Here is a 25,528-nt window from a genome sequence, read left to right on the forward strand (position 1 = left end):
TGTAAGTAGCGGGTATTAGTTGCAGCGTACAGGACAAAACTTTGCCGGAAGGATAATGTAGTAATAGCTGCCTGCCTGATGGGCCATGAACTGTGTGTTAGTGCATAGCGCCATATGTTAACCCACTGCCTTTTTCTCTGGTTTGTAGGTAATACTGTGCATGTACGGCTGCACACAAGAAAATGTCTTGGAACTGTTTGGGACTAGATGCTGTTTTTATGTGTTTCCTTTTTTCAAAAGTTGATAGTGGCAGCAAGTGTAGTTGGACCCACAGCACAATGTGTGTGTGTGTCTGCAAAGAAAGTAACACAACAAGAAACCTAATGGGGGTCACCTCGGATTACTGGAGAATGAAGGAGTGGCTTGGTAAGAAGTGCGTCAATGAAATGTGAGCTGTAGATGTTTGTGTGCCCGTTGACTGGTGCGTGCACCTCTGGCCGTTATAATGTTCAATACACTGAGGGTGCGTAGAGGTAGTAATTGTGTGAAAGGGCAGAACAGGGAATGCAGCAGTGTACGAATGCGCCAAAGGTGTGGTGCTTTAGTGTACGACTTGCGTTCCATGTTCATCTTGCCTTGTATGTCTGCATTTGGAGGGGGTGGGGAAGAATGGCAGCAACAGAAAGTACAATGACAGTTGCAATATACTGGGAATGGTAGAGGCATGGCAGTGAAACAGCGTTTTCTTTTTTTTACTGCCGTCACAAAGGTATGTGTAATGTACAGAGAGAAAGTGAGTGGTAGAGTACATTTTTAAATATGCATACTTAGGACCACATTATTAATGGTTAATTGTAATAAACATGTTATGTAAAAGTGTACTCTTGAAGTAGGAGGAAATGTAATGGGGTACAATATCTGGACTATAAATGTTGGTAGGATGGGTGGCGTTATGTAGCAGGTGGTGATTTATTAATGTTTACCTGTTTCCTTTTTGTACCACTGTTTATTTATGTGTTTGGTTGCTGCTGGTTTGCAAGTATTATGACATTGTTCTGTGCTAGTGCAGAATTCTGATGGTAGTTATGTACCTGTTGGTGTACTGTAACTGCTCATACTTTGGAAGTGTTTGACACTATGTTTGTAGCACAGTACTTGTTGAAGGTTGAGTTGGGTAGTTGTGATGCTGCAAATAACATTGTCATATTCAGGTTGCAGTTTGATACCATGAGGCATATTCTAACTGTTTACAGTTTCCTGTTTGTTGAAGTGGTACTGTCCAATTGCGAATTTACGTGGTGATACATCCATATGTGTTGGAGATCTATGACTATTCTTGGAGAGCTGGTGACTGATTTGCATAAGTGGTGATTTTAGAGGTTACTGAGGATAGTTTTGAATCCTCCTTTGTTTGTTGTTTGTTTATTTCGTATAGCGCAGGCCAAAAACCTGGGCACAAACAGTACGAGGATACTTAAGAATACTTAAGAAGCTTAGTTACAGAGCATACAAGATACATAGGAGACTTGGTTACATCATTAGGTAGGTACATACAATGTGTTAAAGCAGTTATAAACAGTAATAGCTAGAAAGCAACCATAAGATTAGCAGTGACTAAGTTTCCCAATAGAAGAACCCAAGATACAGACAGTGGGGTGCCAGAGATTCTACGGTTGGCCAGCATAGCAATCCTTACGAGGTACTTCAAGAGAGGGTAAAGCAGGGGTAGGAGAGGTCGGAGGTGGCTGGCAGGTCAGAAGGGCAGTCAGGTTAAGTGTCGTTAGTCCCTAGCCAGGTGAGGAGTTTCTGTCTGATTGTGGAGTAAGGTTGGTCAATTCTGAGATCTAGGGGGAGTCCATTCCAGGATTGAACAGCTAGAACCGGGAAGCTAGAGCCGCCAGCTGTAATCCATTTGTATCTAGGAACCTCTAGAGTGAAGGCGTAAGATATTCTCGTGGGCCGGTCAGACATTCTCTTGTTTACTCTTTCTACAAGGTAGTGAGGCACTATGTTATTAAGGCATTTGGATGTGAGAGAGAGTGTTTTGAGGGATATTCTGTCCTTAATTTTAAGCCAATGGACATTTCTTCTGAATTCAGAGATATGCTCTCTGTTCGGGATGTTTAATGCTGCTCTGAGGGCATTATTTTGGAGTCTTTGCAGTTTATCAATAATGTACTTATTAGATCCCGCATATAGAGCATTGCAATAATCCAGTCTGGATAGAATGAGTACATTGGCTAGTGCGATGTAACTCATGTCAGAAAGGAATGATCTGCAGGCTCAGAACAGTTTACATGTCTAAGCTGTAGAAGAAGTTAGAGAGTTGATTTTCTTCTGGTGAGTGCCGAGTCAAGGTAGAAGCCGAGAGTTTTAACAGCAGGCATCACTTAGATTACATTGTTATCGATGTTGAATGATGTGTAGCAAGGGTTAAGTTTTTTTTATGGCCGTCTCTGAGCCAAGGATCAGTAACTCTGTTTTCTTGTCGTTAAGGCAGAAGCCATCGATGCCTGAATGAGGTGAAATATCTTATTTACTAAGGCCGAGTCCTCCAGGAAGTTGCCCGAAAGGGGAATGAGGATTTGAGTGTAATCAGCGTAATTAGTGTAGGTGACACCCAATCTGTCCAACTTGTCAAACAAGGGTTTAGTAAAAATATTTTGCTTGGTAGGAGATACACATGATCCTTGAGGAACACTGCAAGAGATGTGTATGGGGTCAGCAGCTGCTAGAGGGGAGAAGACTCTCATTGTCCGATTCGCAAGGAAGGATTGTACCCAGGTTATGGCATCACTTGAGAAATGGCCAGCTGACCTAAGATGATTGCATAAGACTGTATGATCTACTAGGTCAAAGGCTGCCGATAGGTCAAGGAGGAGTAGCATAGCTGGTTTACCATTGTCCTTCATCTCGTCAATTTGGGTCTTGAGGTCGATCAAGGCTGTTTCTGTGCCATGAAGTGGTGGAAGCCAGATTGACATGAGCCTAGTAAGTTATTTGTTTCTAAGTAGTCTGGAATTTTCAGGTAGGCTACTCTGTCGATAATTTTAAGTAGGAGCGGGACTGTTTTAATAGGTATATAGTTAGTAGGGATGGATGGGTCTAAGGTTTGTTTTTTGAGCAAAGGTAACACCCAGGAATGTTTAAGGTTGTCAGGCACAAGATTCGTCTTAAAGGATGAATTTATGAGCTTCGAGATGAAAGGGGCTAAGTCTCTAGCTGCATCCTTTATAATTTGGGCTGGACAGTTGTCTCCTTTGCAATTGGTGGGTTTGAGTGAATGTATACATTTTTCTGTCTCGACGATGGATATTTTTCTAAAGGTGAATGGTGGTGGGGAGTTGTTGAGTGAGTTTGGAGGTGGTTGCTGCTGAGGTGAAGATTCAGCCTGTAGGGGCAGGGAAGCTTTCTTTTTTGAAATTTTAATTTGAAGAGAGCTAATTTTGTCAGAAAGGGCATTTTGAATAGTAGTGCACCAAGGCTTATCTTTGAGAGTATTATCAACCTGCGGTATGGGTGATTCCATTTCGCGGAAGATAGAGAATAATTCCTTGGTATCTGATTTGGCCTTGGAGATTCTATTGTTGAAAGTATTCTTTTAGTACTGATAATTTCCTTTTTGTACAGTTTGGAAAGATTAGATAGCTTAATGTTATTTTCCTCAGTAGGCGAAAGGCGCCAGATTGATTGCAACTTTCTTTTCAGAATCCTTAGTTCTTTCAGATGTGGTGCGAACCAATTATTTAGGTGAGATGTCTGTCTACCTTTGCGAGTTTTAAGCGGAACGATGGTTTCAAGTGCCTTTGTCATAGCACTACTGAAAACTTCCACAAGTAGAGTGGGGTCCGTATTGTTAACTGGCTTGTCAAGATTAGGGAGAAGTTGGGCAGAAGATTTTCCACAGTGATGTCTTTTTTCCTCCTTGTAGGGAGTGGCGGGGCCATAACTATAGGTTTAGGACGGATGAGGTCAAGTAAGGCAGAGAAGGTGATAAAGTGGTGTTTGGTCCATGATTGTGGGGTTATATTAGTAATGCTAATGTTGCAATTGAGGTCAGCAACCCAATCTAGGGTTCTTCCTTTAGCATGTGTAGGGGTAGAGACTGTTTGAGTCATCCCATAATACTTCAGTAAAGAGGTGACAGATAGGGCATATTTATCATTACTGTCGTTGAAACCCAGATTAAAATCTCCCAGCAGCAGAATTTGCGAATGGTCTTTGATATTATTGGTCAGGATACTGTTTAAATCCTCCTCAAATGAACATAACAGTCCAGGTGGTCTATAGATTGCATAGATGGTGAGGGTACGGTTACTATAGAGGTGAAGATTAGCTGTGAGAGTCTCACAGGAGTGGAACAATGAGGTAGTAGTGAGTCTGATAGAGAGGTTGGATTTGTGGATGATAGCTATACCACCGCCTTTGGCGTTTGGTCTGTCAGCTCTTAGTAGTTGGTAGCCCTCTGGTACTACTAGCATAATAGCAGGGCCTGTGGCCTCGTGGAGACAGGTCTCGTGATGACCAGAAGGTCTAAATTCTCATTGGTTAGGGTGTCCACGACATCAGCAGCATGGGCCACCATAGATCTGGCATTAATGAGTGACCCTGATAATTGTAGAGAGCTTGTGAGTTTAGTAATGGGAGGTTGTTTGGCTTTGGTTTGGACAGTTCTGTGGGTGTTTATTTGAGTAGTAGCCAAGGGGACAGAAGATCGGTGACTATGGTTATGGTAATGTGTCCGTTTATTAGCTAGTCCTGTAGGTTGGGCAGCCTTACAGGAGAAGCCTCTAGTGAAATAATTAGTTAAGGGCTCATAGAGGTGGGAGTGTCTATATCTCAGTCTCAAATTTCTATCCTTTGGTGGGTAAGAGGTCAGTGAGACGGCGGCCATAGTGGCAGCTAGTATCAGATATATTATCTGAGTTCTTGTAATTATCCTCATGATCAAGGGAAGAAGAAAAGACGTTATAAACAGTTGTAGGTTTGGACTATGACATAGTTATGCGTAATCCGATGCAACACTCAACTGTCAGGCAGAAGTGGACTAAATGCAGTGTTCAAGTTGTGCGGTCGATATAGGCTGGTACAGCATCAAAGTGGCAAGGAAGGCAAATACTAGATGCAACATTCAGGTAATAGGCAGATGAGGGCTACTACAGCATCAAAGTGGTGTAGCAGGCAAATACTGGATGCAACATTCAAGTAGTAGGCAGATATGGGCTAGTACAGCATCAAAGTGGCAAGGCAGGCAAATACTAGATGCAACATTTGAGTAGTAGGCAGATATGGGATAGTACAACATCAAAGTGGCAAGGCAGGCAAATACTAGATGCAGCAATAGAGTAGTAGGCAGATATGGGCTAGTACAACATCAAAGTGGCAACGTAGGCAAATACTAGATGCAACATTCAAGTACTAGGCAAATACAGGCTAATGCAGGATCTAAGTGGCAAGGTGGTGATAAGCTAGGTAGGACATTCAAATAGTGAGATCAAGGTAGGCTAGTGCTGCACATGGGTAGCGCGGCATAAGCTGGTGCAATGATAGGTTGGCACGGCAAGCATGCATGGGCCATATGCAGTGTTCAAGTGTTGTGGCAGGTGAAGCTGAATACAGCATTGAAGATGCTGGATGTGTAGAGGCTAAAGAAAAGGATTACAGAGCTAAACAATCAGCTAGATTCAGAAATCACAGCATAGGTAAGTGCAACAGTATACGTACTGGGACATGCGTCACAAGTGATTAGCAGCACAGTGGATGTCAGTATGCATATATGCCTGAACATATTTGCAGAGCATATGACCGTGGCAGCTCAAAGCAGTATCGGCTACTTAGCACTTTACCTTCCATGTATCCAGTGGAAAATACTATTACTGTGCTTTGTGTACATGTACTGTTTGTGTGACTGTACTAGTTGAGTTCATTGGGGGTAAAAGTGTCCAACGCACACTCTAGTGCATTTCGTCAATGCTTCAGTATGGTACGTTGCTTTAGGTCGATAGTGTGGAAGAAAGTAAAATGTTGTCCTCTTACAAAGGTACTGGTTGGTGCTGGCGAGTAAGGTATAGTAAGTTTGTACATCAATGAGTAAATTTTGGCTTCAAAAATATTGAGAAGGCAATGTCATATTTGATGTCATGGGTGTCAGTCCTTGCAGTGCACAGTGGTAGCATGGGTTATGTTTGCATACCTTACCATAACTTGCTAATTTCTGGGGTTTTCAGGTTTTGCCTGTAACCACAATGTCCCTATAGCAACGTTTTTCCATTGAATTTCATAGGTTTTTTAGTAGTGCAACTTAACCATAACGTCCCTTTAACAAGCTTTTTTGTTAGTGAATATATATATAGAGGGCACTTAAAAACCCACCCTGAACAAATAACACAGGATATGGAAATGAGCAAGATACAGCATTCTGTGGAAACCACAGGTTTGTAAGGCATTTAATAACCAAATAAAAGGATAAAGTAAATACATGTGACCTAACCAGTCTCCAAAATTAACCAAGGGGGCAGTTAGCAGTCAATAATACCATTCTCCGTTCATGGTGGTCCGGCAGCATCTGGCTGGTAACACTATCCTTAGAGAGACGACACTTTAAAAACACGGTTAATCTAATCACACTTCAAAAACACACTTTAGAAACAGACCACCTTCCATTCATTCATACAGTCATTAAAAAGATAGTAACCAAAAACAGCACATTGTACTAACCAATACGAGCTGCTCAGTTCATTAGGCAGCACAGAAACTATCAACAACCCTGGCATTGGTTAATGTTTTTGAAATCATGCATGAAGGAGACTGCTGCCTCTGGGTTATGCTTGAACTTTGTTTTGTTTACCACAGTTGAACACCTCATACTTATAAGTGTAGTAAAAGATATAATAGGGTTTAAAGACAAAGTTATCAACTTCTTTGCCTCTGATCTTTTGGAGAGATAACAAGCCTAGCCAACAGTCACCGTCTCACCTGAACTTCCTGGGTCATTTCTAAATTACCCCAATAGCTAAATAACCAATATGCTGAAGATAATCGGTTATACCTTGAAGTGAATTGTTCTCAACATATTTCATGTCACCACCGTCCAAGTTTGGATGATAAGCATCTGCCTGAAAAACAATCTGATGACATCAGAATGTGTCCTATTTGGTCATCCAGGGAAACAGGAGAGTATCAAAGAGTTGCTGAATGATGTACACCTTGGAGGATTCACACCCCATATATACAATCACTCATGTTCATTATTAACAACAATCTCTCCTCCTTGCAGCAGATAACAAATCCCAAACTGCCTGATATTAACTAGCACTCTTCCAGTGGATAAAATGTTCATAGCAAGACCTAAGAAATGTAACCACATCTCCCCCATCCTAAAATAATTACACAGGTTGTAAATCACAGCCAGGGTACTTTTCAAAACTGCCTGTATCACATATAAGGTACTAATGCCTGAACACAACCTTACTGAGCCACACAATGTGTGGGCTGAGGTAGGATACACTGTCTAGAAGTCAGACAACTGAGAGTCTTGAGACTAAACTGGCATGAACAGAGAAGACTAGGAGACAGACATATTATTGCTATGCCCCAACCTACAGACACACTGGACTACTCCAATGCTCATTCAATTCAGAAAGGAACATGAAACTCTGTTCTTCAGGGAATACTCAGAGGTCACGGAGAGCCTACTACACCTATCTATATACCATTGCTGTAGCATGGGATATAAAAACTACTATAACCTGTACCCTCTCATTCCTCCATCATCTGTTAACTCCAAGAGCCTGATTCACAGAAGTGTTTTATAATGGTGCAATCCCATTGGAAACACTCTGTGAATCAGGCCCCAAATTACCTCTACAGAGGTGTGTTGCTTCCTAATTAGGTTCATGCTAAATAAACCCGAATTCAAAAAAAAAAGATTAAATAGCAATTAGAGTTAACAATGTAGTACCCATACAGAATGTCATGCCATATTCCTCCAGCTTCTGTGCACTTTAGTGACAGGTATTATCATTACCCCAAGTAAGGGTACTCAAATGATCACACTCATGAAGATAAAACTGTGTTACTCAGGCCTATCTAAGGATTTGTCTATTCCATGCGAGCGGCCAATACTTCATTCATATCCACCAAGACACGATCAAATGTAAACAACCATGAATGATTAATGCTCTGCTAACGTGTGCTTACACGTTTATACCTCATAAAATATGTTTTCTCTATAATTAAAATAGCGTATTAAATGCAGTCCAAAGTTTGGCGTCTAAGACAATGCTGTTAACTTGAAAGAAGTAATTTCCCGTGGCATTACATGTATTAACACCTATAATGTCTAACCCTCCTCAGCTGTTATCCTCACCCTACTAGGAATCATTTTTGGCAGGTAATTCTGAAACGCCAAACAAGCATTGACAGTCTCGCAGCTCATTTCCATTGAACGTTTGGAGTAGTATCTTAACATGCGAATTCGACATTCATAATACATTTGCACTGGCCTCTTAAATACTTACATAAACATGCTCTCAAAATCTGTGTAGCAGTGCACAATAAGCCAGGCCCCAAATCTGAAAACAGCTGCATTAACAAAGTACTGAATGCAGCTGGACATTCCATAGACAAATCCGTAAACAGGGCCGGCTTTCAAAGCATCCCTGCATAAAATGAGACATGAGAGAAAAACAGAAATTAGACTATCGATCTTCTAATAACGTGTGACTAAAGATGCGTGCCAATGCCTGCTGTTACAATAGACCTTTAAAACGCCATGCATTTTGTGACAATTGTCATTGTGTGTCTGATTCATGGAACGTTTAGCCTGGGGAAAAGTAACTTTGCACTCATGGAAAGTGACTTTGCACTGCCAACAAACACCCGGATTCACAGAGCAGTGCAAAGTGTATTTTTGCAGTGTAAAGTCACTTTGCACTGCAAAACTACTCTTTGCACTGTGAATTAGGCCCCTTTAGCATGGTGCAAAGAGTACTTTTGCAGTGCAAAGTGACTTTACACTGCAAAAATACACTTTGCACTGCTCTGTGAATCCGGGTGTTTGTTGGCAGTGCAAATTTACTTCACACTGTGCTAAAAAATCCATGAATCACGTCCTGTATATTTGTAAAACACATATAACAGTATATTGCCTAAAATATGTAAAATATCCACAAAATATTCAACATTGGCCTGTGTCTGAAAAGAGTGGTATATTTTTAATTGCAAAGATGTGTCACTTGGAGGTGGGTGTCAAATCAGTTCTTTGAATTTACCAATGTATGATCATATGAGATGCAGTTTTGAAACCTTTTATAGCACTAACTGAACATACTATGCAGAGATGGAACAAAGCATTACCTTATGAAGTCCCACAGATTTATTTGCCTCATGATGTAGTGTGAAAAAACATACAATACAAAAAAGCGAATTAAGCGCTATTATGATAATAGAAATGTTTCAACACCACCTCTGCCATCAGTCATTGCAAAGCGCTCCAATCTCTCTCTCAAAAAAAGAAAATAAATCTCTGATTGTCGGTGGACAAAACCTTCTGGAACATATTATGTCCAGGAATCAGGCTCACCTGAAACTCAGGTTACCCAAGGATAGTGGTGATGAGTATAAGCTCCTCCAGACCAGGATTCTGTGTGGGTAGAGATTTCCCAAATCCATCATCAGTGTGATCTTGAGGTGGGCCTGAATTTCCATAAGAGCATACATCAGACCAAACCTGCCATGTCCCTTCTCACCACTACCTCGGAATGCCAGATTGTTGTTTCGAAGTGGGCAGCGACTACAGGAAAATAGAGAATCGGATCAGCCTTTTGTTGTTCTAATTATTTTCCTAGAGGGCACCAGTGATCATGCTGTGATATGAGCCAAGTCATAGTGGGAAGGGGAACCCATTGGTCTATTAACTCCTTGGTATCATTATAGAGAGGCCATAGTTCCATGCTTGAAGGAGGACCCCACTAACGACCAGGGATGGACTGGCCTACAGGGAACTCTGAAGATTTGCTGGTAGGCCTCTGCACCTTGGGCCTCTTGTGTGTGGTATTTCCAAATGCCCCCATAGGAAAAATGTTGGACTTGATGAAAATGTATGATAGGGGGTCGCTTTGAAAATTATTTCCAGGGCCTCTTTTGGTTGCCAGTCCACCCATGACTACCTCTCCGCCCAGTAGATACATTTCCAAGAGTGTATCAAGAGAGTGTCAATTTGGCTGATGGGCAGATTTATTTTATTTTATTTTATTTAGCATTTGTTAGCCACATATACAACTGAATAGTGTTTCAAAGTTCCACAAGGCTAAATGGGAAGGAAACAGGGGAAACTAACAATGGCAAAAACAGCAAAATTGCTTTTGGCTTCTGTGGTAATGACATGTAGGGATACATGGTAGTGACTTTAAAAAGCAACCAGCAAAATAGGTGCAAATGCAGATGATAATGTTTTCAAAAGAAGCAGTCATTTTAAAAGTAAAAGGGGTGCAAAAATTTTAGTGGGATTAGTCTAAATGCAGAAAAGTGATGGGAAATGAGTTGAAGCAAGTGAGATGCCACATTGGCTCATTATAACATTGTCTTCCATGTCAAAGCAGAATGCAGAAAAAAGACAGTGGGTTCAAAGTTAATTGTACATGTGAAATCACAGGATTCACATTTTTGTAAAATTGCTTTAAAGGAGATAACCCATGCTAACATACTAACTTCCCTATTAATAACACCCCAATAACTAATTAGTTTTCCTGATTAACGTTGCAATGCAATGGTAGTGAACAGGAATGGAAATTATGTTTAGTTTTTCTACATGGAAGAGATATTTTCACTAAAAAAGAAACTAAATGAGAAATGCACAAGCTGTTTTCTTTTTGTGTGCATTGTGAGAGTCCTGTGTGTGTGCGAAGGAAGTAGGAAAGCCCGTTGATACATATACCAACTCCTACAGAGGATTGGTCAGTGGAGTCAGGAGTCTAGGAGGTGTTCAGAAACGTCAGGGGGGAGGCAGCTCTGTTTTTGATTGACAGGCAGATTGATTAAATAGTCAGTTGAACCGAAGGGCTGGGCTTTTTCTCTTTTTTCCTGTGCTTCTGCTGGGTGTTGGAGTTTTGCAGCCGGCTGCAGAGGGGCCGCAGCCCTGTCTGCCTGGTAGCTCAAGGGCTTTCCTCTGTTGTGCCAGTGATCGTGTGGCTTGGGAAGGCTTCAGTGCAGGCAGAGATAAGGAGGGGTCGCACAGATAAAACACAGCTACTTCAAGTCATTATGTAAGTATTGTGGAATTGAGGAGAGTGCTGGGTGACTGCTAATTTTCTCTGGGACTGTTTAGACAAGAATCGGTCATTGTGGTATTTCGCACACGGGGAACTGAAATAACAAATGTTTGTAATGCATTTATATGTTGTCTATTAGAGAAGCGCAGCTCTGCCAATCTGTTGGTAAGAGATCATAACTGTGTTATGATAAAATGTTATGTTTTGTTCCTTGTTTTATAAATAGATGCTTCACAAAAAATAATAACTGCAATAGCAGAAGCAAAATTGGTGTCCATTGTATTCTTTTTCCTTTCTCATATTTCTGATGATCACTGTTTCAGTGGGGAAAAGCAACTGGGACATAACTTGGGGGTTACATCACAGTGGTAAAAATGTTTACCACCAGATGTAAAAAATAAGAAACAAAAGAGACAATACAAAGGCAGCTAGAACGTTGGTGTGTTGTATGAATGTTTTCAGCCATGCATGTCGGGCTGAATAGAGCTCTCCAAGGGTATAAGCTGGTGATGTAGATAAGTCATTGGCACAATCTATATGCAATTCTAGACATTATTTATGATCTTACTGGGTTCCCTATAAAAGTGCTGAGTCTGTGTACATGCTTACAGTCAGCCCGAAGTGTATCATAGTTATAAAAGGGAGATGGTTTGTCTTATCAAATGGGGTAGTGTAACCTCACCACTAGATTACCACCAAAATGAGGTAATGCCAATTTACTGCCAGAATACCACAATACTAAATTACCACCAAATTAGGTAATAGCCCCAAAGACAAAACCTCCTATAGGAAACAGTGGAAAATAACAATGGCAAAAACAGCAAAATACAGTAATGGTCCTACTAGGCCTTGGGACATTCAGACGTGCAAGTGCAGTGAGGAGAAATGCGGGAGAAAGGGATGGAGGGATGGTAGCAAAGGAGCAGGCATGTGCTGGTGAAGCGCCACGGATGGATGTGCTAAGCTGAGCCAAGGAGGGGACCTCAGGCTAAGTGCCAGTGCAGGTGACTCCCAAGGGTGGGATACAAATCTGCCAAGCAGGTGCAGTGCAGTGGGGGTGCTGGTATGGACTGGAAAGAAGGACCTAGATTCCTGTAAGATTCCTGAGTATCAGGCCACCAGTTAAAGCAGCAGTGACATGATTAGCAGGGAAGGAAAAGAGGGAAAGAGGTAGCTAACAACAGAGGTTTGAGCAGTTTCCAGAACTTGAGGAGATATGGCTCAAGTCTGAGAGGGGCAGTAAGGCTGTTCCAAAGGGAGGCGCCAGCTGAGGAGAGAGACCTGCCCCCCAGTCTCTGCTTGGAGAAGCGTTTGACAGTCAAAGAGTTGGAGTTAGAGGAGCATAGGTTTCTAGCAGGGGAGTATTTAGGGAAGGAAAGTTGGAGGTAGCATGGTTCCAGGCCCCAGAATACCTTGTGGATGATGCAGAGGGTCTTGAATTAGATACTTGCACCCACCGGGAGCCAGTGAGAGATTTTAGCGCTGGAGAGGTACGATTCTTGGGCTTGAGGCCACGGATAAGTCTCCTAGCTCTATTCTGGATTAGCTTGAGGGGGCATAGGGAGTAAAGAGGGAGATTGAGAAAGAGGATGTTGCAGTAGTTCAGACTGAAGAGGACCAGAGCTCTGGAAATATTGAGCTTCTGGGTTAAGGTGGGGAAATAAAACATTCTTCTGAGGATAATGGAAAATGTGTTGTCTTGTATTGTAGTCATCATTTATATGGTGCAATTTTCCCATGTGTATGGCCTCAATGCGCTTTGTGGTTGGAACGCCCTCAAGGACCGAAGTCCAGGTATGAGAAATGTAATAACACTTAATTTTAAGATGTGTATGTGCATTTGGCTGAGATCACGACTTAGGAGGACTGGCTAGGCTCCATTAAGCAACAAAAAAGTTTGGTTATGGTAGTGGGTGCTGTGGGTGGTCATGACATAGTGCTAGTGCAGTGGACTCAATTTGTATCCAGCTACACCTAATTTGTGATAGGTTGTATCTGTATGCTAATGGCAGAGGTATTGCAGCAATTCTGGGGATTCAGTGCATTAATTTATGTGACCAGTCAGACCACATTAGTCATAGCCATAGCTGTATTCTAGAGTGTGTGTATGGAGAACTGTGCCTGCGGCAGATGTCCACAGAAGTGGTGCATTTACACATACCTTAAACTCGATTGGCGTTTATCTTCGATGTCACTGTGACAGAGAATTCTGGCACTATGGGCCGGCTACCCCTAAGTCTCAAAAGGGGATAGGCTGGTAGTCAGAGAGCATTTTCTAGTAGGGGTAGAATGCTACCATAGAAAAGGAGCAGGATATTGGGATTCTTTGAGTGCAATAGGCCAATAAATTAAATAAACATAGCAACTACATGTCTTCCACATTCTAAAGAGGCTAACCAATTAATCTAATAAGCGGGATATCAAGGGACACTTGCATGTAACCACAATGAGTTTAATTGGGTGACCTAAGCAGTGATAATTGCGAAGTGGGTTCCTAGCAAGTAACTAAGAGCATCAGGGGTGGGCTAAAACCTTGAAGGCGTAATGCTCTGAGTGGAGCGGCGTCTGCTCATTAGATGCAGTGCCGGGCCACTCACATGCCTTGGTCCAGCCCTTTGCCCCCTAGAGTCATTTTAGTGCATCACCATTCCTACCCCCAATATCCATCTAAGTACATGCCATGTCCTATATCCAAATTACACTAGGCACACTGCATTTCTACCTCCAGTGAACCTATGGGTCGAGTGTTTTTTAGTGCTTTGGCAGGCCCCTTTGATTATTAATTGGGGAAATACATCTAAGTGCATAACATATCCTATCCCCAGAATTCAACTGGGTGCACTTCAATTGCTACCTCTAGTGATCAATCTAATCCAGCATTCTGCATGTTTTGAGTAAGCCCCCTTGGATATTTGATAAGACAGAGACCGCCAGGGCAGGGCCTCTAGGTGTTCGACCGAGGCGTCACTTTGGATGAGACCCCGATTGCCTATATCATGGCATGATCCGCTGTCCCCCCACTTTTCAGTTGTAACATACATGATACTAGCAGCGTGCTTCAGGCATTGTCTGGAAACCAGAGTGCAGGAAACACCCTGGGGCTGATGTGTAATCATGTGCAGGAGTGGAATGGGCTAGGTTTAGCAGGGAGGGTGACCGCGAAAGCAGCAGCATCTGCTGTAACGTAAACTGTTCATATTTCGATGAGTCCGTGCCAGTGCTTGTGTGCGAGGACCATCATGGGCATGCATAGGCATGGGGGTTCAGGAAGAGGAAGGGAAAAGCCACGTTTTGTAAGGCGTTTCTGAATGTGTGGTGGTTGTCAATGCAGCAGATGTGGACAGGTCGCTATTGTTTACCTCTGCCTGCACATAGTCAGGCTACTTGCAGGAGCATGCCCTTCTCCTTTAGCTTATAGTATGCATATATTTCAGTTACTTTTGTCATTATCAACAATTTACGACATGGCTACTGAATCTTTCCTGGACATCTGCTAAATCTATGCATCCTCTCATTTGTTTGTTCCATTTTTATTTCATTGTATGAGCTACCACAATTGTTCAATTAAAAAAATAAAGCACATTACTGGCCTTCCTGTTAATAACACGCACAACTTCATCATGCTCAATTTATGGACCCAAAGAAAGATGGGTTTAGTCCTCTGGGGTTTGAACCAATGCCCTATAGAGGGCACACGCAGAGGGGGCCACCTCACTATTGAGCTACAAACCTACGCTTTATGATGTGTGTAAACTCTGCCTACAATGAAAGATATTCACTTTGTTAGGTAGTCAGTCTTTGACATTTCTTTTTCTTTGAAACTGCTGAAATATCTTGGAATGCAACACTACGGTGTGTGGCCTTGCCTGGAGTGCTAAAATGTGACAAAACAGGTGGCTACAGTGCAGGCCTGCGCTTGTAAATTATTTGTGAGGTTCACTGAACTCCAAACATATACTCTTACAATTCGGTTGATTCAGCGTTCACACAAACGTACTCAGCCCGACTTACTCTGAAGATCTTACCAATCGCTTGCTATCAGCCCGACTTACTCTGAAGATCTTACCGATCGCTTGCTATCAGCCCGACTTACTCTGAAGATCTTACCAATTGCTTGCTATCAGCCCGACTGAAGATCTTACCAATCGCTTGCTATCTGTGCATTAGCTGCTAGATAGTCACCTTTGTAATGCAGGAACTAATTGGTTGTGCAAGTGACTTACTAATGTTTGACAGTTCCTTAGGGCAAACCATTTGAGTGCAATCAAGTTAAACTGTTCAGGCTTGCAAAGCAAAAGGATAGCTATTGATGACTCAGAGGATGGCATAGATGAATGGAAACCAGCAACATCTTTGAAAGGTCTCACCTGTAGGGTTGCTGTAAACTTGAAGTATATCGTTCATAAAAAGCAGCTTCTTTGGTTAACGAAGCAACAGTTCTTATGTTTTCCACAGCCTCTGTCGATATCTAATGAGGTATAAACAAGAGGCAAAATGCATGAATCCGTACGTGTGTTGATTGTGCCATCTATTATTTTTTATCAGCTATTAGCGTGCATCAACAAACTTTTAGCTTCATACACAATCAAGCAAATGTTTATATTAAATTTCATAAAAAAGAAAAAGATAAACCTTTAGATTAAAATTCTACTAACATTATTACTGAAGCACTATTGCACATGTACATTTTTCAAAACTCGCCCAATTCTCACAGTAAAAATGACCTCTTACGGGTTTACATTAAAACAAATTCTAAAAAGGTTGCTACTGCAATGGAAATGCCCAGGTGCTGGCCACTAAATATTTCGCCCACCAAGCATCCAATGTTAATGGTTTGGGATATTTTGCAAATGTATCTAAAATCAAGCCCCCCTTTTCCCACTAAATCCTTGCAAGCAATGAGTTTATGTCTTGCTATTTCCACTTCATCAACCTTCTTACAGAAAGGGCAGCATTGCAGATTCATTTCCCATTTCCCTCTTGCTCAGAGAACTTCTCGTGTCAATTTTAAATGTAAGCGCATGTTCATAACATTCCTTCTGAGGCACCATTTGGGAAATGTCATTAAGTAAGAAGGTAAGTCATTAAAAGGCTCAGATTCGTTTTTTTTAAATTATCAAAGGCTTTACAATGATTACATTCCTCCCAAGTAGCTATCCAATCATGTCTCCATAGTCTTTTCTTTACATCTTGGGGATTCACAATTAGAGTCTCCACTTCCATTCCCAGCTCACCCAGTAATTACAGAGTCTCTTCTTTCCAATTTGAAAGTAGTTGATCTTTACCCATCATTAGACCCTAGCTATAATGATCAAGAGAGAAGTGTAATTCGCCATCAAACATTTCCTAAATAAAAGACAAACTTTTCCAAAGAATCATAGAATTTAAGCATAGCAGGCACACTTCATAACGAATCATCTGTACAGGAGTACTTTTTGGCAGGCCCAACACCCTTTTCCAAAACCGGCCAGTTGTTTCCAGTGGAATAGGGTACTTGACATATTTGTTTCTGCCCCATATACCAATATGGGGACCACATTCAAATGACAAAAGTCGTCATATTTAGTACACAGGTCTCACTGGGCATTCATGCATCAACGCAAGATGAGAAGTACTGCATAGTTTAGAAAATAAAGAGGTTGTGCATGTAAACCATAACATGCACAGAATGCAGTGAACAAACTGCTCATCCCATATCGTGACCTGCAGGGAATGTACCTAGTGCCCCTTATTCATTCACACATGGTATCTGAATTTCACAATGGTGTGCGCCTGCTTGAGTATCAGGGACAGGCTTCATACCCAGAAATCTTCTGCCATACCACCCTGCTCAATCGTCTTCGTGACAACCTCGGTTTCACTGATCATGCTCTGGCCTGGCTGACCTCTTTTCTCTCTGATCGACCCTCCCAGGTACAACTTGGGTCCTTCCTATCTTCTATCTCCCTCTCCACATGTGATGTTCCCCAGGGGTGTATCCTCTCACCTTGGCTTTTCAACCAATACCTGGCAACTCTTGTTTACTGCATCTCAATGTTCTGCTCAACTTTCCAGTGCTATGCTGACGACACTCAACTCATTTTCAGGATTCCCTCAGCCTCCTCCTCTCCTTCCCTCATCTCAGATTGTCTAATCGCCATTCAAAATTGGTGCGCCGCCAATGATCTATGTCTAAATGCCAAAACGACTGAGATCCTCCTTATTGGTACACCATCTCCATCCTTTCCTCTCACTCTCTGGCCGGCCTCCCTTGGCCCTCCTCCCACCCCCACTTGCGCGGCTAAGAACCTTGGGGTTATCTTTGACTCTAAACTTTCCTTCTCCGCACACATCTCTGATGTCTCCAAAAAATCTAACTTTTTACTTCACCTCCTTAGAGGTACTCTACCTTTCCTCTCCTTCCCTCAAAAGCTCACAGTCTCCCAAGCTCTGGTTCTTTCCAAACTGGATTACTGTAACAGCCTCTTCCTAAATCTACCTGCCTCCAATCTCTGCCCTCTAGACCTAATCCAGAACAGGACTGCAAGACTTGTCCTTGGCCTCAAGCCCTGGGATCGTATCTCTCCAGCCTTGAAATCCCTTCATTGGCTCCCAGTGGATGCAAGGATTAAATTTAAAACCCTCTGCATTGTCCACAAGGCTTTCTGGGGCCTGGGTCCAATATACCTTCAACTATCCCTCCGTAAATACCTCCCCTCTCTAGCCCTTCACTCCTCTACTTCTAACTTCCTCAGGGTTAGTCGTTTTGCAAAAAAACGAGCTGGGGGTAGATCCCTGTCTTCGGCTGGTGCCTCCCTTTGGAACAGCCTCCCGGCCACTTGAGGAAAAACATCTTCAGTTCCGGAAACTTCTCAAGACCTTCCTCTTTGCCTCTGCCTTTGCCCCCCTTCTCCTCTGTTGATCTGTTTCTTCTCATGGCATTGTGCACCTGGCCACCCTCTGTTCTTTCGGGCCCAGGTATCTGCTCACCCTGCCACCCTCCTGCAAGGCCACCATCTGCACTAGGGTTCTGTATCTGTACCCATACAGTCCCCCTCCCACGTTTCATCTGCACTTACAGATATACCTTTCTGACTAACTTTCACCTGCCACTTGCTGGGTGCACTACAATGGTTTAAAGCCCTTGTTTATTATGTATTCTATTTAATATTTATTTGTTTTTCTCTCCTCTGCTTCGCACTTTTCCCCCATTTTCCTTTCCCATGCACTTGCGCTTTCTTAAATGTCACTGGGCCTAGTAAGATCGTTGTTTTTTTCTGTTTTTTCTCTCCCTTGTTTCCCCCCCCCTTTTCAATAAAACATTTGGAGCAACATAGCGTGCCACCATAATAATTGTTTTGCATTGCTTTACAGAGACAAAGCAATTTAACATATGCACCTAGAAAAGGCAGATGATGTGATATAAAGCAAGGGTGACTTGGCATGTGCTGGACACTTCTCCCGCTGGTTTGGAACGGAATGACGTTCCAGAAGATAAGACCTTGCGTGTTGCTATGCTTTGTAATGCATGGTATGGATGAATCAAAGAGACGAGTTTGAGTTCATGAGTATTCATATTTTTCTGTTGCACTCTGAAGGGCAGCTACAACGAGTTAGATTGGATTGGAAACAGTGAAAACCTGTCTAGAGCATGTTAATGAACCGAAGAGCACTTTGTTTAGCTACTCAAAATTGCTAATTTTAATATATGGTTCTGCCTAATGTGTTTTGCCTAATCTAGCCCTGTTTATGTATAGCTGATTTTGGCAAATGTATGGATCTCGCCCATGTATGACTAGTGCTAGGAACTTAAAGAGTTAAGGATGTTCAGAAACTAGCAATGGCAGTGCAAGGAAACCACATTGAACACCAGTGGTGGTTTTCCGTGATGAAGGTGGTCAGCATTGTGAAAATGCATTTTGTTTTTTGCCCTGTAGCCAGCTTTATTTTTAGCACTTCATAGTTTTTTCCTTTCTGGACTTTATTGCCATTTGTACTCTTTCAAGTGTTCAGTTACTCTTTCTTTCTCTTTATTGGAGATAACACCATATCCCCTTTTGTTCTTTGCTATTTCACACTCCATTCTCCATTCTCCTTTTTGCTTCCTCTTTCATTCACAACCCCCTCGCTTTATAATGTTTTCTCCATTCCCATCTCATCTACACATCTCTTCAAATTCACCCTTTCCACTTCATCATTCTAACCCATTTCTCTTATCTACATTATCTTCTTGCTTATGTTTCCTCCTAAACCTCTTCTATCTTTCCTCACCTCAACCAATCACACTTGTCCACCACACGCACAATAGATTGTTATCACGTCAGTTACCTGTACACTTACACACCTGTACTGACAGATAATTCTGCCAACTTGCATCATCCTGTACACCTAAAGTTCCATCTACCATGATCCACCTTCAACTTGAATTGGTAAGCACACCTACATTTCCCTGAGATACCAACATCTCTTGGCGTACCTACATTGCCTAGATAATTGGTGGGACTCCACAAACTAGCAGCACCTTGGCCACATGCAGCAGTATGAGCAACCACATAACACTGAACACTCATATTTAGCCTTCCAGTAAATCCTCAACCATTCAGACACCCACTCCCACACCCATCTGTGGATGGAGGATCTTGCCCATATATGACTAGAGCTGGGAGCTTTAAGAGTTAAGGATGTTCAGAAACTAGCAATGGCATAGCAAAGAAGCCACAGTGAACACCAGTGGTCGGTTTCCATGATAAAGGTGGTCAGCATTGTGAAAATCGAATCCTGCCAGCCTCACGCCATGGGATGATAGAGGGATATTGGCTCCACTTTGCAAATGTTAAGCATAAAAGCAAGGTGGATTTCGGTATCAATTATTAGTCGATTGCAACCTTCATCCAATGCTTCCATCACTAATCAATGGCACACACTCTGATTTCAATCAACTTCGAGATCCACTGTTGTCATCTGGTTGACTCATCCTAAATCTCATCCGTGATGTGGTCATGCTCCTTTCGATTGACTTAATGAAACAACTACTATGTTAAGAATGTGTCATAGTCATTCTTTTATTTCCGAAAAGAAAAATAAACCTCTGTCTCTGTCAGTTGCCCAGTGACATATGGTTCTGTGATACTTAAAATGGGTACCTGCCATATGCAAGGTTATCTTGTTTTATTAAATCGTAAGCCATAACATACTATGTCATTTTTACAGTTGATTACAATATATTCATTGTTATATGATGCATGCAGTGTCATACTATATTGGTGACTTTATTCAGTGACTAAGATCTCACACACTACATCCTGCCCTAACCGACACTCATGTGACTTTATAATAGTCCTCTCCATCTGCCTTGCACCATAAAACCTTTTAAATTCAGTGAAAAAAAACTTGGTTAAGAGAGAGGTATGGTGATCAGATTGAATGCAGCAAAACCCCTGAAATTCAGCAATCATATGTTGAGCAAATACACATTAATGGTGTGCCCCCTGTTGTGCAGCGCATGACAACAATGATGACACCACCAATGACATCACTGGTGACATCACTAATTACATCATACATGACACCACTGGTATCACTACTTTAGTTAATTACATTTTGAAATATGAGAACTCTGTCTTGTTATGTAACAAATATGAACATACTTCATATTTACGCAGTACATTGCATTTGGATCTTGTTTCTTTATATGTAATGCACAGTGTACAATTTTAAGTACATACAGACACTGTTACAATGAAGAATAGTATATACGCATTTGGAAACTTTGGACAGTGACCTGTTATGTTGGAATGAAAATATATATTTTCTTTTTGAAATAAATGACTAAAATATTATTAATACAATTGCCATGTCTGCAATTAAAGATTTACTTTCTAATCTTCATATATCGTTTCTATAAATGTAGGTATGTAGTATAAGTAACTGATTTTATTTTTGTATATCGACCAAACTGTGAATTCTTAGATCTGACAATATCACAATGCAAAAAGGTACATACTTTCTATTAAATGTTATTTTTTTCTAAATAAAATGTAATTTAGAAAAGATTGTGTTCAATTAATATTATTAAAGTCAGAAGAATTGTAGATTTAAATGTGCGCTTTTACTATTTTCATAACACTTACTAAACATGTTTCTACTTCTATTGATTCCTTTGTTTTGTACTACTACACATACTTTATATATATATATAGCATTTCCAATACCTGAAATATATTTACCTCAATCATAACACTTACAAAACATGCTTCTACTTCTATTGATTCCTTTGTTTTGTACTACTACACATACTGTACATATAGCATTTGCAATACCTGAAATAGATTTACCTGAATCAGCTACTTCTCCTGCAACAAATGGGACTTCTCATGCTGCACCGGCTTCTGTATCCCCTTATGAAAGATGTGCCGTGATCAATGATGTCCCCATCCTCGATGTCGCCCACTATGTTACCCTCAACTTTACCACGTTACTTGTGCCATTGGTACATGTGTCTCTCTTGGTAGTGTTGAACCTGGACATTTACAACATTCCCCCCTTCAATTGATCTACTGATTGACACATTTTGGTCCAGCAACTCTGTGCTCTTTTCCTTTGTTATCCATATGCTTGTTACCCTATGCAAACTCTCCCCTTAGGCCTCATACTCCTCCGGTGAGTAACCCATTATCATACAAACTTCCCCATCAGCTGAACGGTCTACCAAAAAGGTCTCATAGTTATCTACATCCTGGGTTGGCATTGTGAGCATTCTGGTGGGACCATATTCAGACATATCTATGTGTGTTTGTGTGTCTTGTCCCCTGGTCCTGTCAAGATTCAGGGGCATCATATATTTCCCAAGTCCCCTTTAACCCTTACAAATCCTTAATCGTAATTGACATGCACAAAAGGATGAGTGAAACAAAGAGGTTTGGGACAGTTATCTTAAAAATGTTTGTCAACCACATGGGGACCCAAGCAAGTCTGTTGTAAGGTACTGTTGGGCTTGATTCATTTGTCATAGTCTCATGGAGCGTGTGCAGTTCCTCAATAGACTCCATCAAACGTCCGTTGGCTGCATCATTTGCAGGCACAAAAGTACATCAGCTACTTCCAATCTTCTTACACATTCCGCCCTCCATTGCTGTTAAAAAATACAAAATATATATGTTTTGGAGGGCAACTAAACTTACCATCCGTAGCTCTTCCCTCACTGTGTTTAAGCTGTTCTCTGTTGAATTCACCAATTGTAATACTTCATAGCGGGTGATTTTCACCCATTTGGCATTGGCCGCTGCCTAGACACCTGGAACTAACAATGATGCAAAGAAGGTGGATGCTTTGAAAAATAAACAATATTAAGGTTGAATAGCAGCCAGTCTGTCCAATGATCTTTGAGAACAATAATTGCTGTCCCTGCGAATTCTCTTGAAGTACAATGATCAGGCTGGTCATGTATACACCCCCAGCCACACTAAACTCATTATTATTGTGTTAATCTTATTTCAATAATGCAGGATGATTGGTAAACACATTGAGTTCTGAACAGCGCACCGCCAGGGCAGGGCTGTGTAGGGTGACGAGGGAGCAAGTTCCTCCCCAATCTGAAAGAAGCTGGACATATGCCAGGGTCCTGCATGCGCACCATCTATCTGCAGTGCCTACCCTCCTGTATAGGTTGCCTTTTTTTCATTTTTTTTAAATTTCTTTTATTCATACCACGCACAAGACAAAACTTGTAGGCATGGGGCGCCAACAGTATATGAAACACACAAAAGACAGAGTCAACAGAGAAGCGTGGAGGTGATGGAAAGCACAAGATTAGATGAGTTTATTCAAATAAGCCTCTATTCAGTCTGTTTTTGAAGAGCTGTAAATTAGTGCAGGATCTAAGGTCTGATGGAAGGGTGTTCCAAATCTGTGGGGCAGCGTGTGGAAAGGATCTCTGCTCAATAGAGGAACGATGCGCTCTTGGCATTTCTAGCAGGCCATTGTTGTTAGATCTCAGCACTCTGCGGTGCACGGATAAAGGCGAGATACGGCTGGCCAGATACTTGGGGGCTTGCCCAGAGATACAGTTTTGCGTAATGCACATTACGCTATAGATAATGCAGCTGCGTATGGGAATCCAATGTAAAACTCTCCTGGCCTCCATGACGTGTTCTCTCCTTTGCAGACCTGCAACAATTCACACTGCGTTGTTCTGAATCACCTGCAACCGTGTCATGTCTTGTTTAGAGATTCCTAACAGTAGGCTAGAGCATTAGTCCACTTTCACTCTATAATGACTCACGCCACTATGGCATGATTGGCTGATGACAAAAGGGCTGTAATTGAGTTACGCTCTTCAGATGGCAGCATGCACCGGCAACAAGAGCATTCACCTGGTTTTTCATGGACAATTCTTGGTCAAGTATCACACCAAGAGTCTTAACCTTGAGCTCATTGTCGATATTACAGTCTGCGATTTTGAATCCATCCATCAATCCATGTCACAGCATGACCATGTTTGTTCCAAACTAGTAGACTGCTGTCACGCATTTTTCTAACCACATTTTCGTCAAACCCCACCAATCCTTCTGCCCTACATTGCATCATTCACAGAATACTGTGCCCAACGGTGTTGTGACACCTTTGGGTTGTGAACAGTTGCTCCCCCCTTTTCACCGCTTCTGTCACATATTTTAATACAGGCCTCTTTGTTCACCATTCTTGTAAGTTTCATGTAATAGTTGACATATGCTTCCTCTCCCTCATCTATCCACTGGACAGTAACCGGGTGACCCAGAAACAAACACAATGTTTTACATAAGGACACAAGCATCACAACTCCCCCTCTTCAACTGACACTCCTTGAGGTATAAAGAGTTTGAGCACCTCTGTAATGTATGGGATAATAGAGCACACAAAACAATTGTCATATGCCATCTCTCGCCCCGCCCGTCTCATGTTATTATACCAGATGTTGCCAGACATAGTTCCATTACTGTCCTTGATGCCATATTTGAACAATTCAGAATTTTAAACATCTTGCTTATGGCATACTCCTTCATTATTAATCCTAATAGGGACAAGCTGTTCCCATTCAACTAAAAATTAAATAAACCTAAAACCAAAAAAACAAAAACACTACACTACAACAACACAGCTTATACCATGTCCATCTTCCTGCCATTTCTGCTTGCTGTAACTCCCTCAGCTCGGTCACATGTTTTCTCTGCAGGTGGAAGGAAGAAAAAATGTTATGGATAGTTGGTGTATACTTCCAAACATTTGCCCCCCTCCTCTTTTAGTCTGTGAGGGGAGTGCCGGCCTTGTCCCAATGGACCTCTGCATGATGGATCCATGGGCACCACTCCCCTACCTTCGCTGCTGTTGGGGAGCATTACATTGCAATGAAGAGACCGGCAAAGTATGTTTCTTCTTACATTGTATGAAGATGCATATTAGAACCATGTCACCTGGATAAAGAGGAGGCTTTGCTGTAAACGTCTTCTTGTGCTGATGGAGTGTTTGTGCTTGATGCTGGGTCAGTAGGCCTGCCTTGACATGGTTTCACCTGGCGTGAGATGCATTTGAGAGATTTGGTGAACTCAGTTAAATATACTTTAAATTCATCTCCCAGGAGTGGGCAGAGCTGTAAGCATTTGACATTTTACATGCAGGAGTGAGAGGCACATTTATTCTCCTGCAAGTGACAATTTTAGTGCACAGTTAAATGGTGATCTGTGCTAGGGGAATTGTGCATTGCAAATAAAGCGAACGGAAGGCAATAGAGCCAATTCTTGGCAAGTGTCACAGCTTGACAAAACGCTCTTTAAGCAGGCCATTGAGGCACTCAACAAGTTTGTTTGCCTGAGCATGATACGCAGACCAAGGTTTGGGTTTAATACCTAGTAAGGAGGTTACCTCGTTAGAAAGATTGTTGGCAAAGTGTTGTCTGTTGTCGGATCTCAGCACGTCATAAATCCCCCACCCTGGGAAAAATTCACAGCCTGAAGCCAATATGAAAAAGGACATGCAACAATGATCATGTACCTATAAGAGATACATCAATCATTCATATTGACATAGTCAATATACAAATGCTGGAAAAAAAATCTTTGGGCATGGTAAAGTTGCCTTAAAATGTTTTAGTGTGTGCCCTGCTGTAAATTTCTGCCATGTTACAGAGTTATTTACAAATTAATTTGCGAATTCTTGCAAATTCAGCATGAACTGCGAGTGTGGGCTGCTGCCTTTGCAACAATGCCATCAAAGGCACTTGACCATTTTTAGAAGGGATGAACAGTGTTGTGTTTAATGGTAAATATGCTTCTTCTTTTGTCTCTATCTTTACATTGTGAAATTGT

At 41.8% G+C, this 25,528-nt stretch overlaps 1 protein-coding gene across 1 annotated transcript in view; it reads right to left on the bottom strand.

Annotated features, from left to right (window-relative positions):
• LOC138568836 (ATP-dependent translocase ABCB1-like) overlaps positions 1–25,528 on the bottom strand; it is a 615,126-nt gene that overhangs the window by 154,196 nt on the left and 435,402 nt on the right. The window contains exons 16-17 of the mRNA XM_069646608.1: positions 15,578–15,678; positions 8,460–8,600 (exon numbers count right to left, since the gene is read on the bottom strand). Of these exons, the coding sequence (XP_069502709.1) occupies positions 8,460–8,600; positions 15,578–15,678 (242 nt within the window). The remainder of the gene's footprint in view (positions 1–8,459; positions 8,601–15,577; positions 15,679–25,528) is intronic.

Source organism: Ambystoma mexicanum, chromosome 2q, assembly GCF_040938575.1.
Source record: "Ambystoma mexicanum isolate Mex_15411 chromosome 2q, UKY_AmexF1_1, whole genome shotgun sequence".
Lineage (NCBI taxonomy): Eukaryota > Metazoa > Chordata > Amphibia > Caudata > Ambystomatidae > Ambystoma > Ambystoma mexicanum.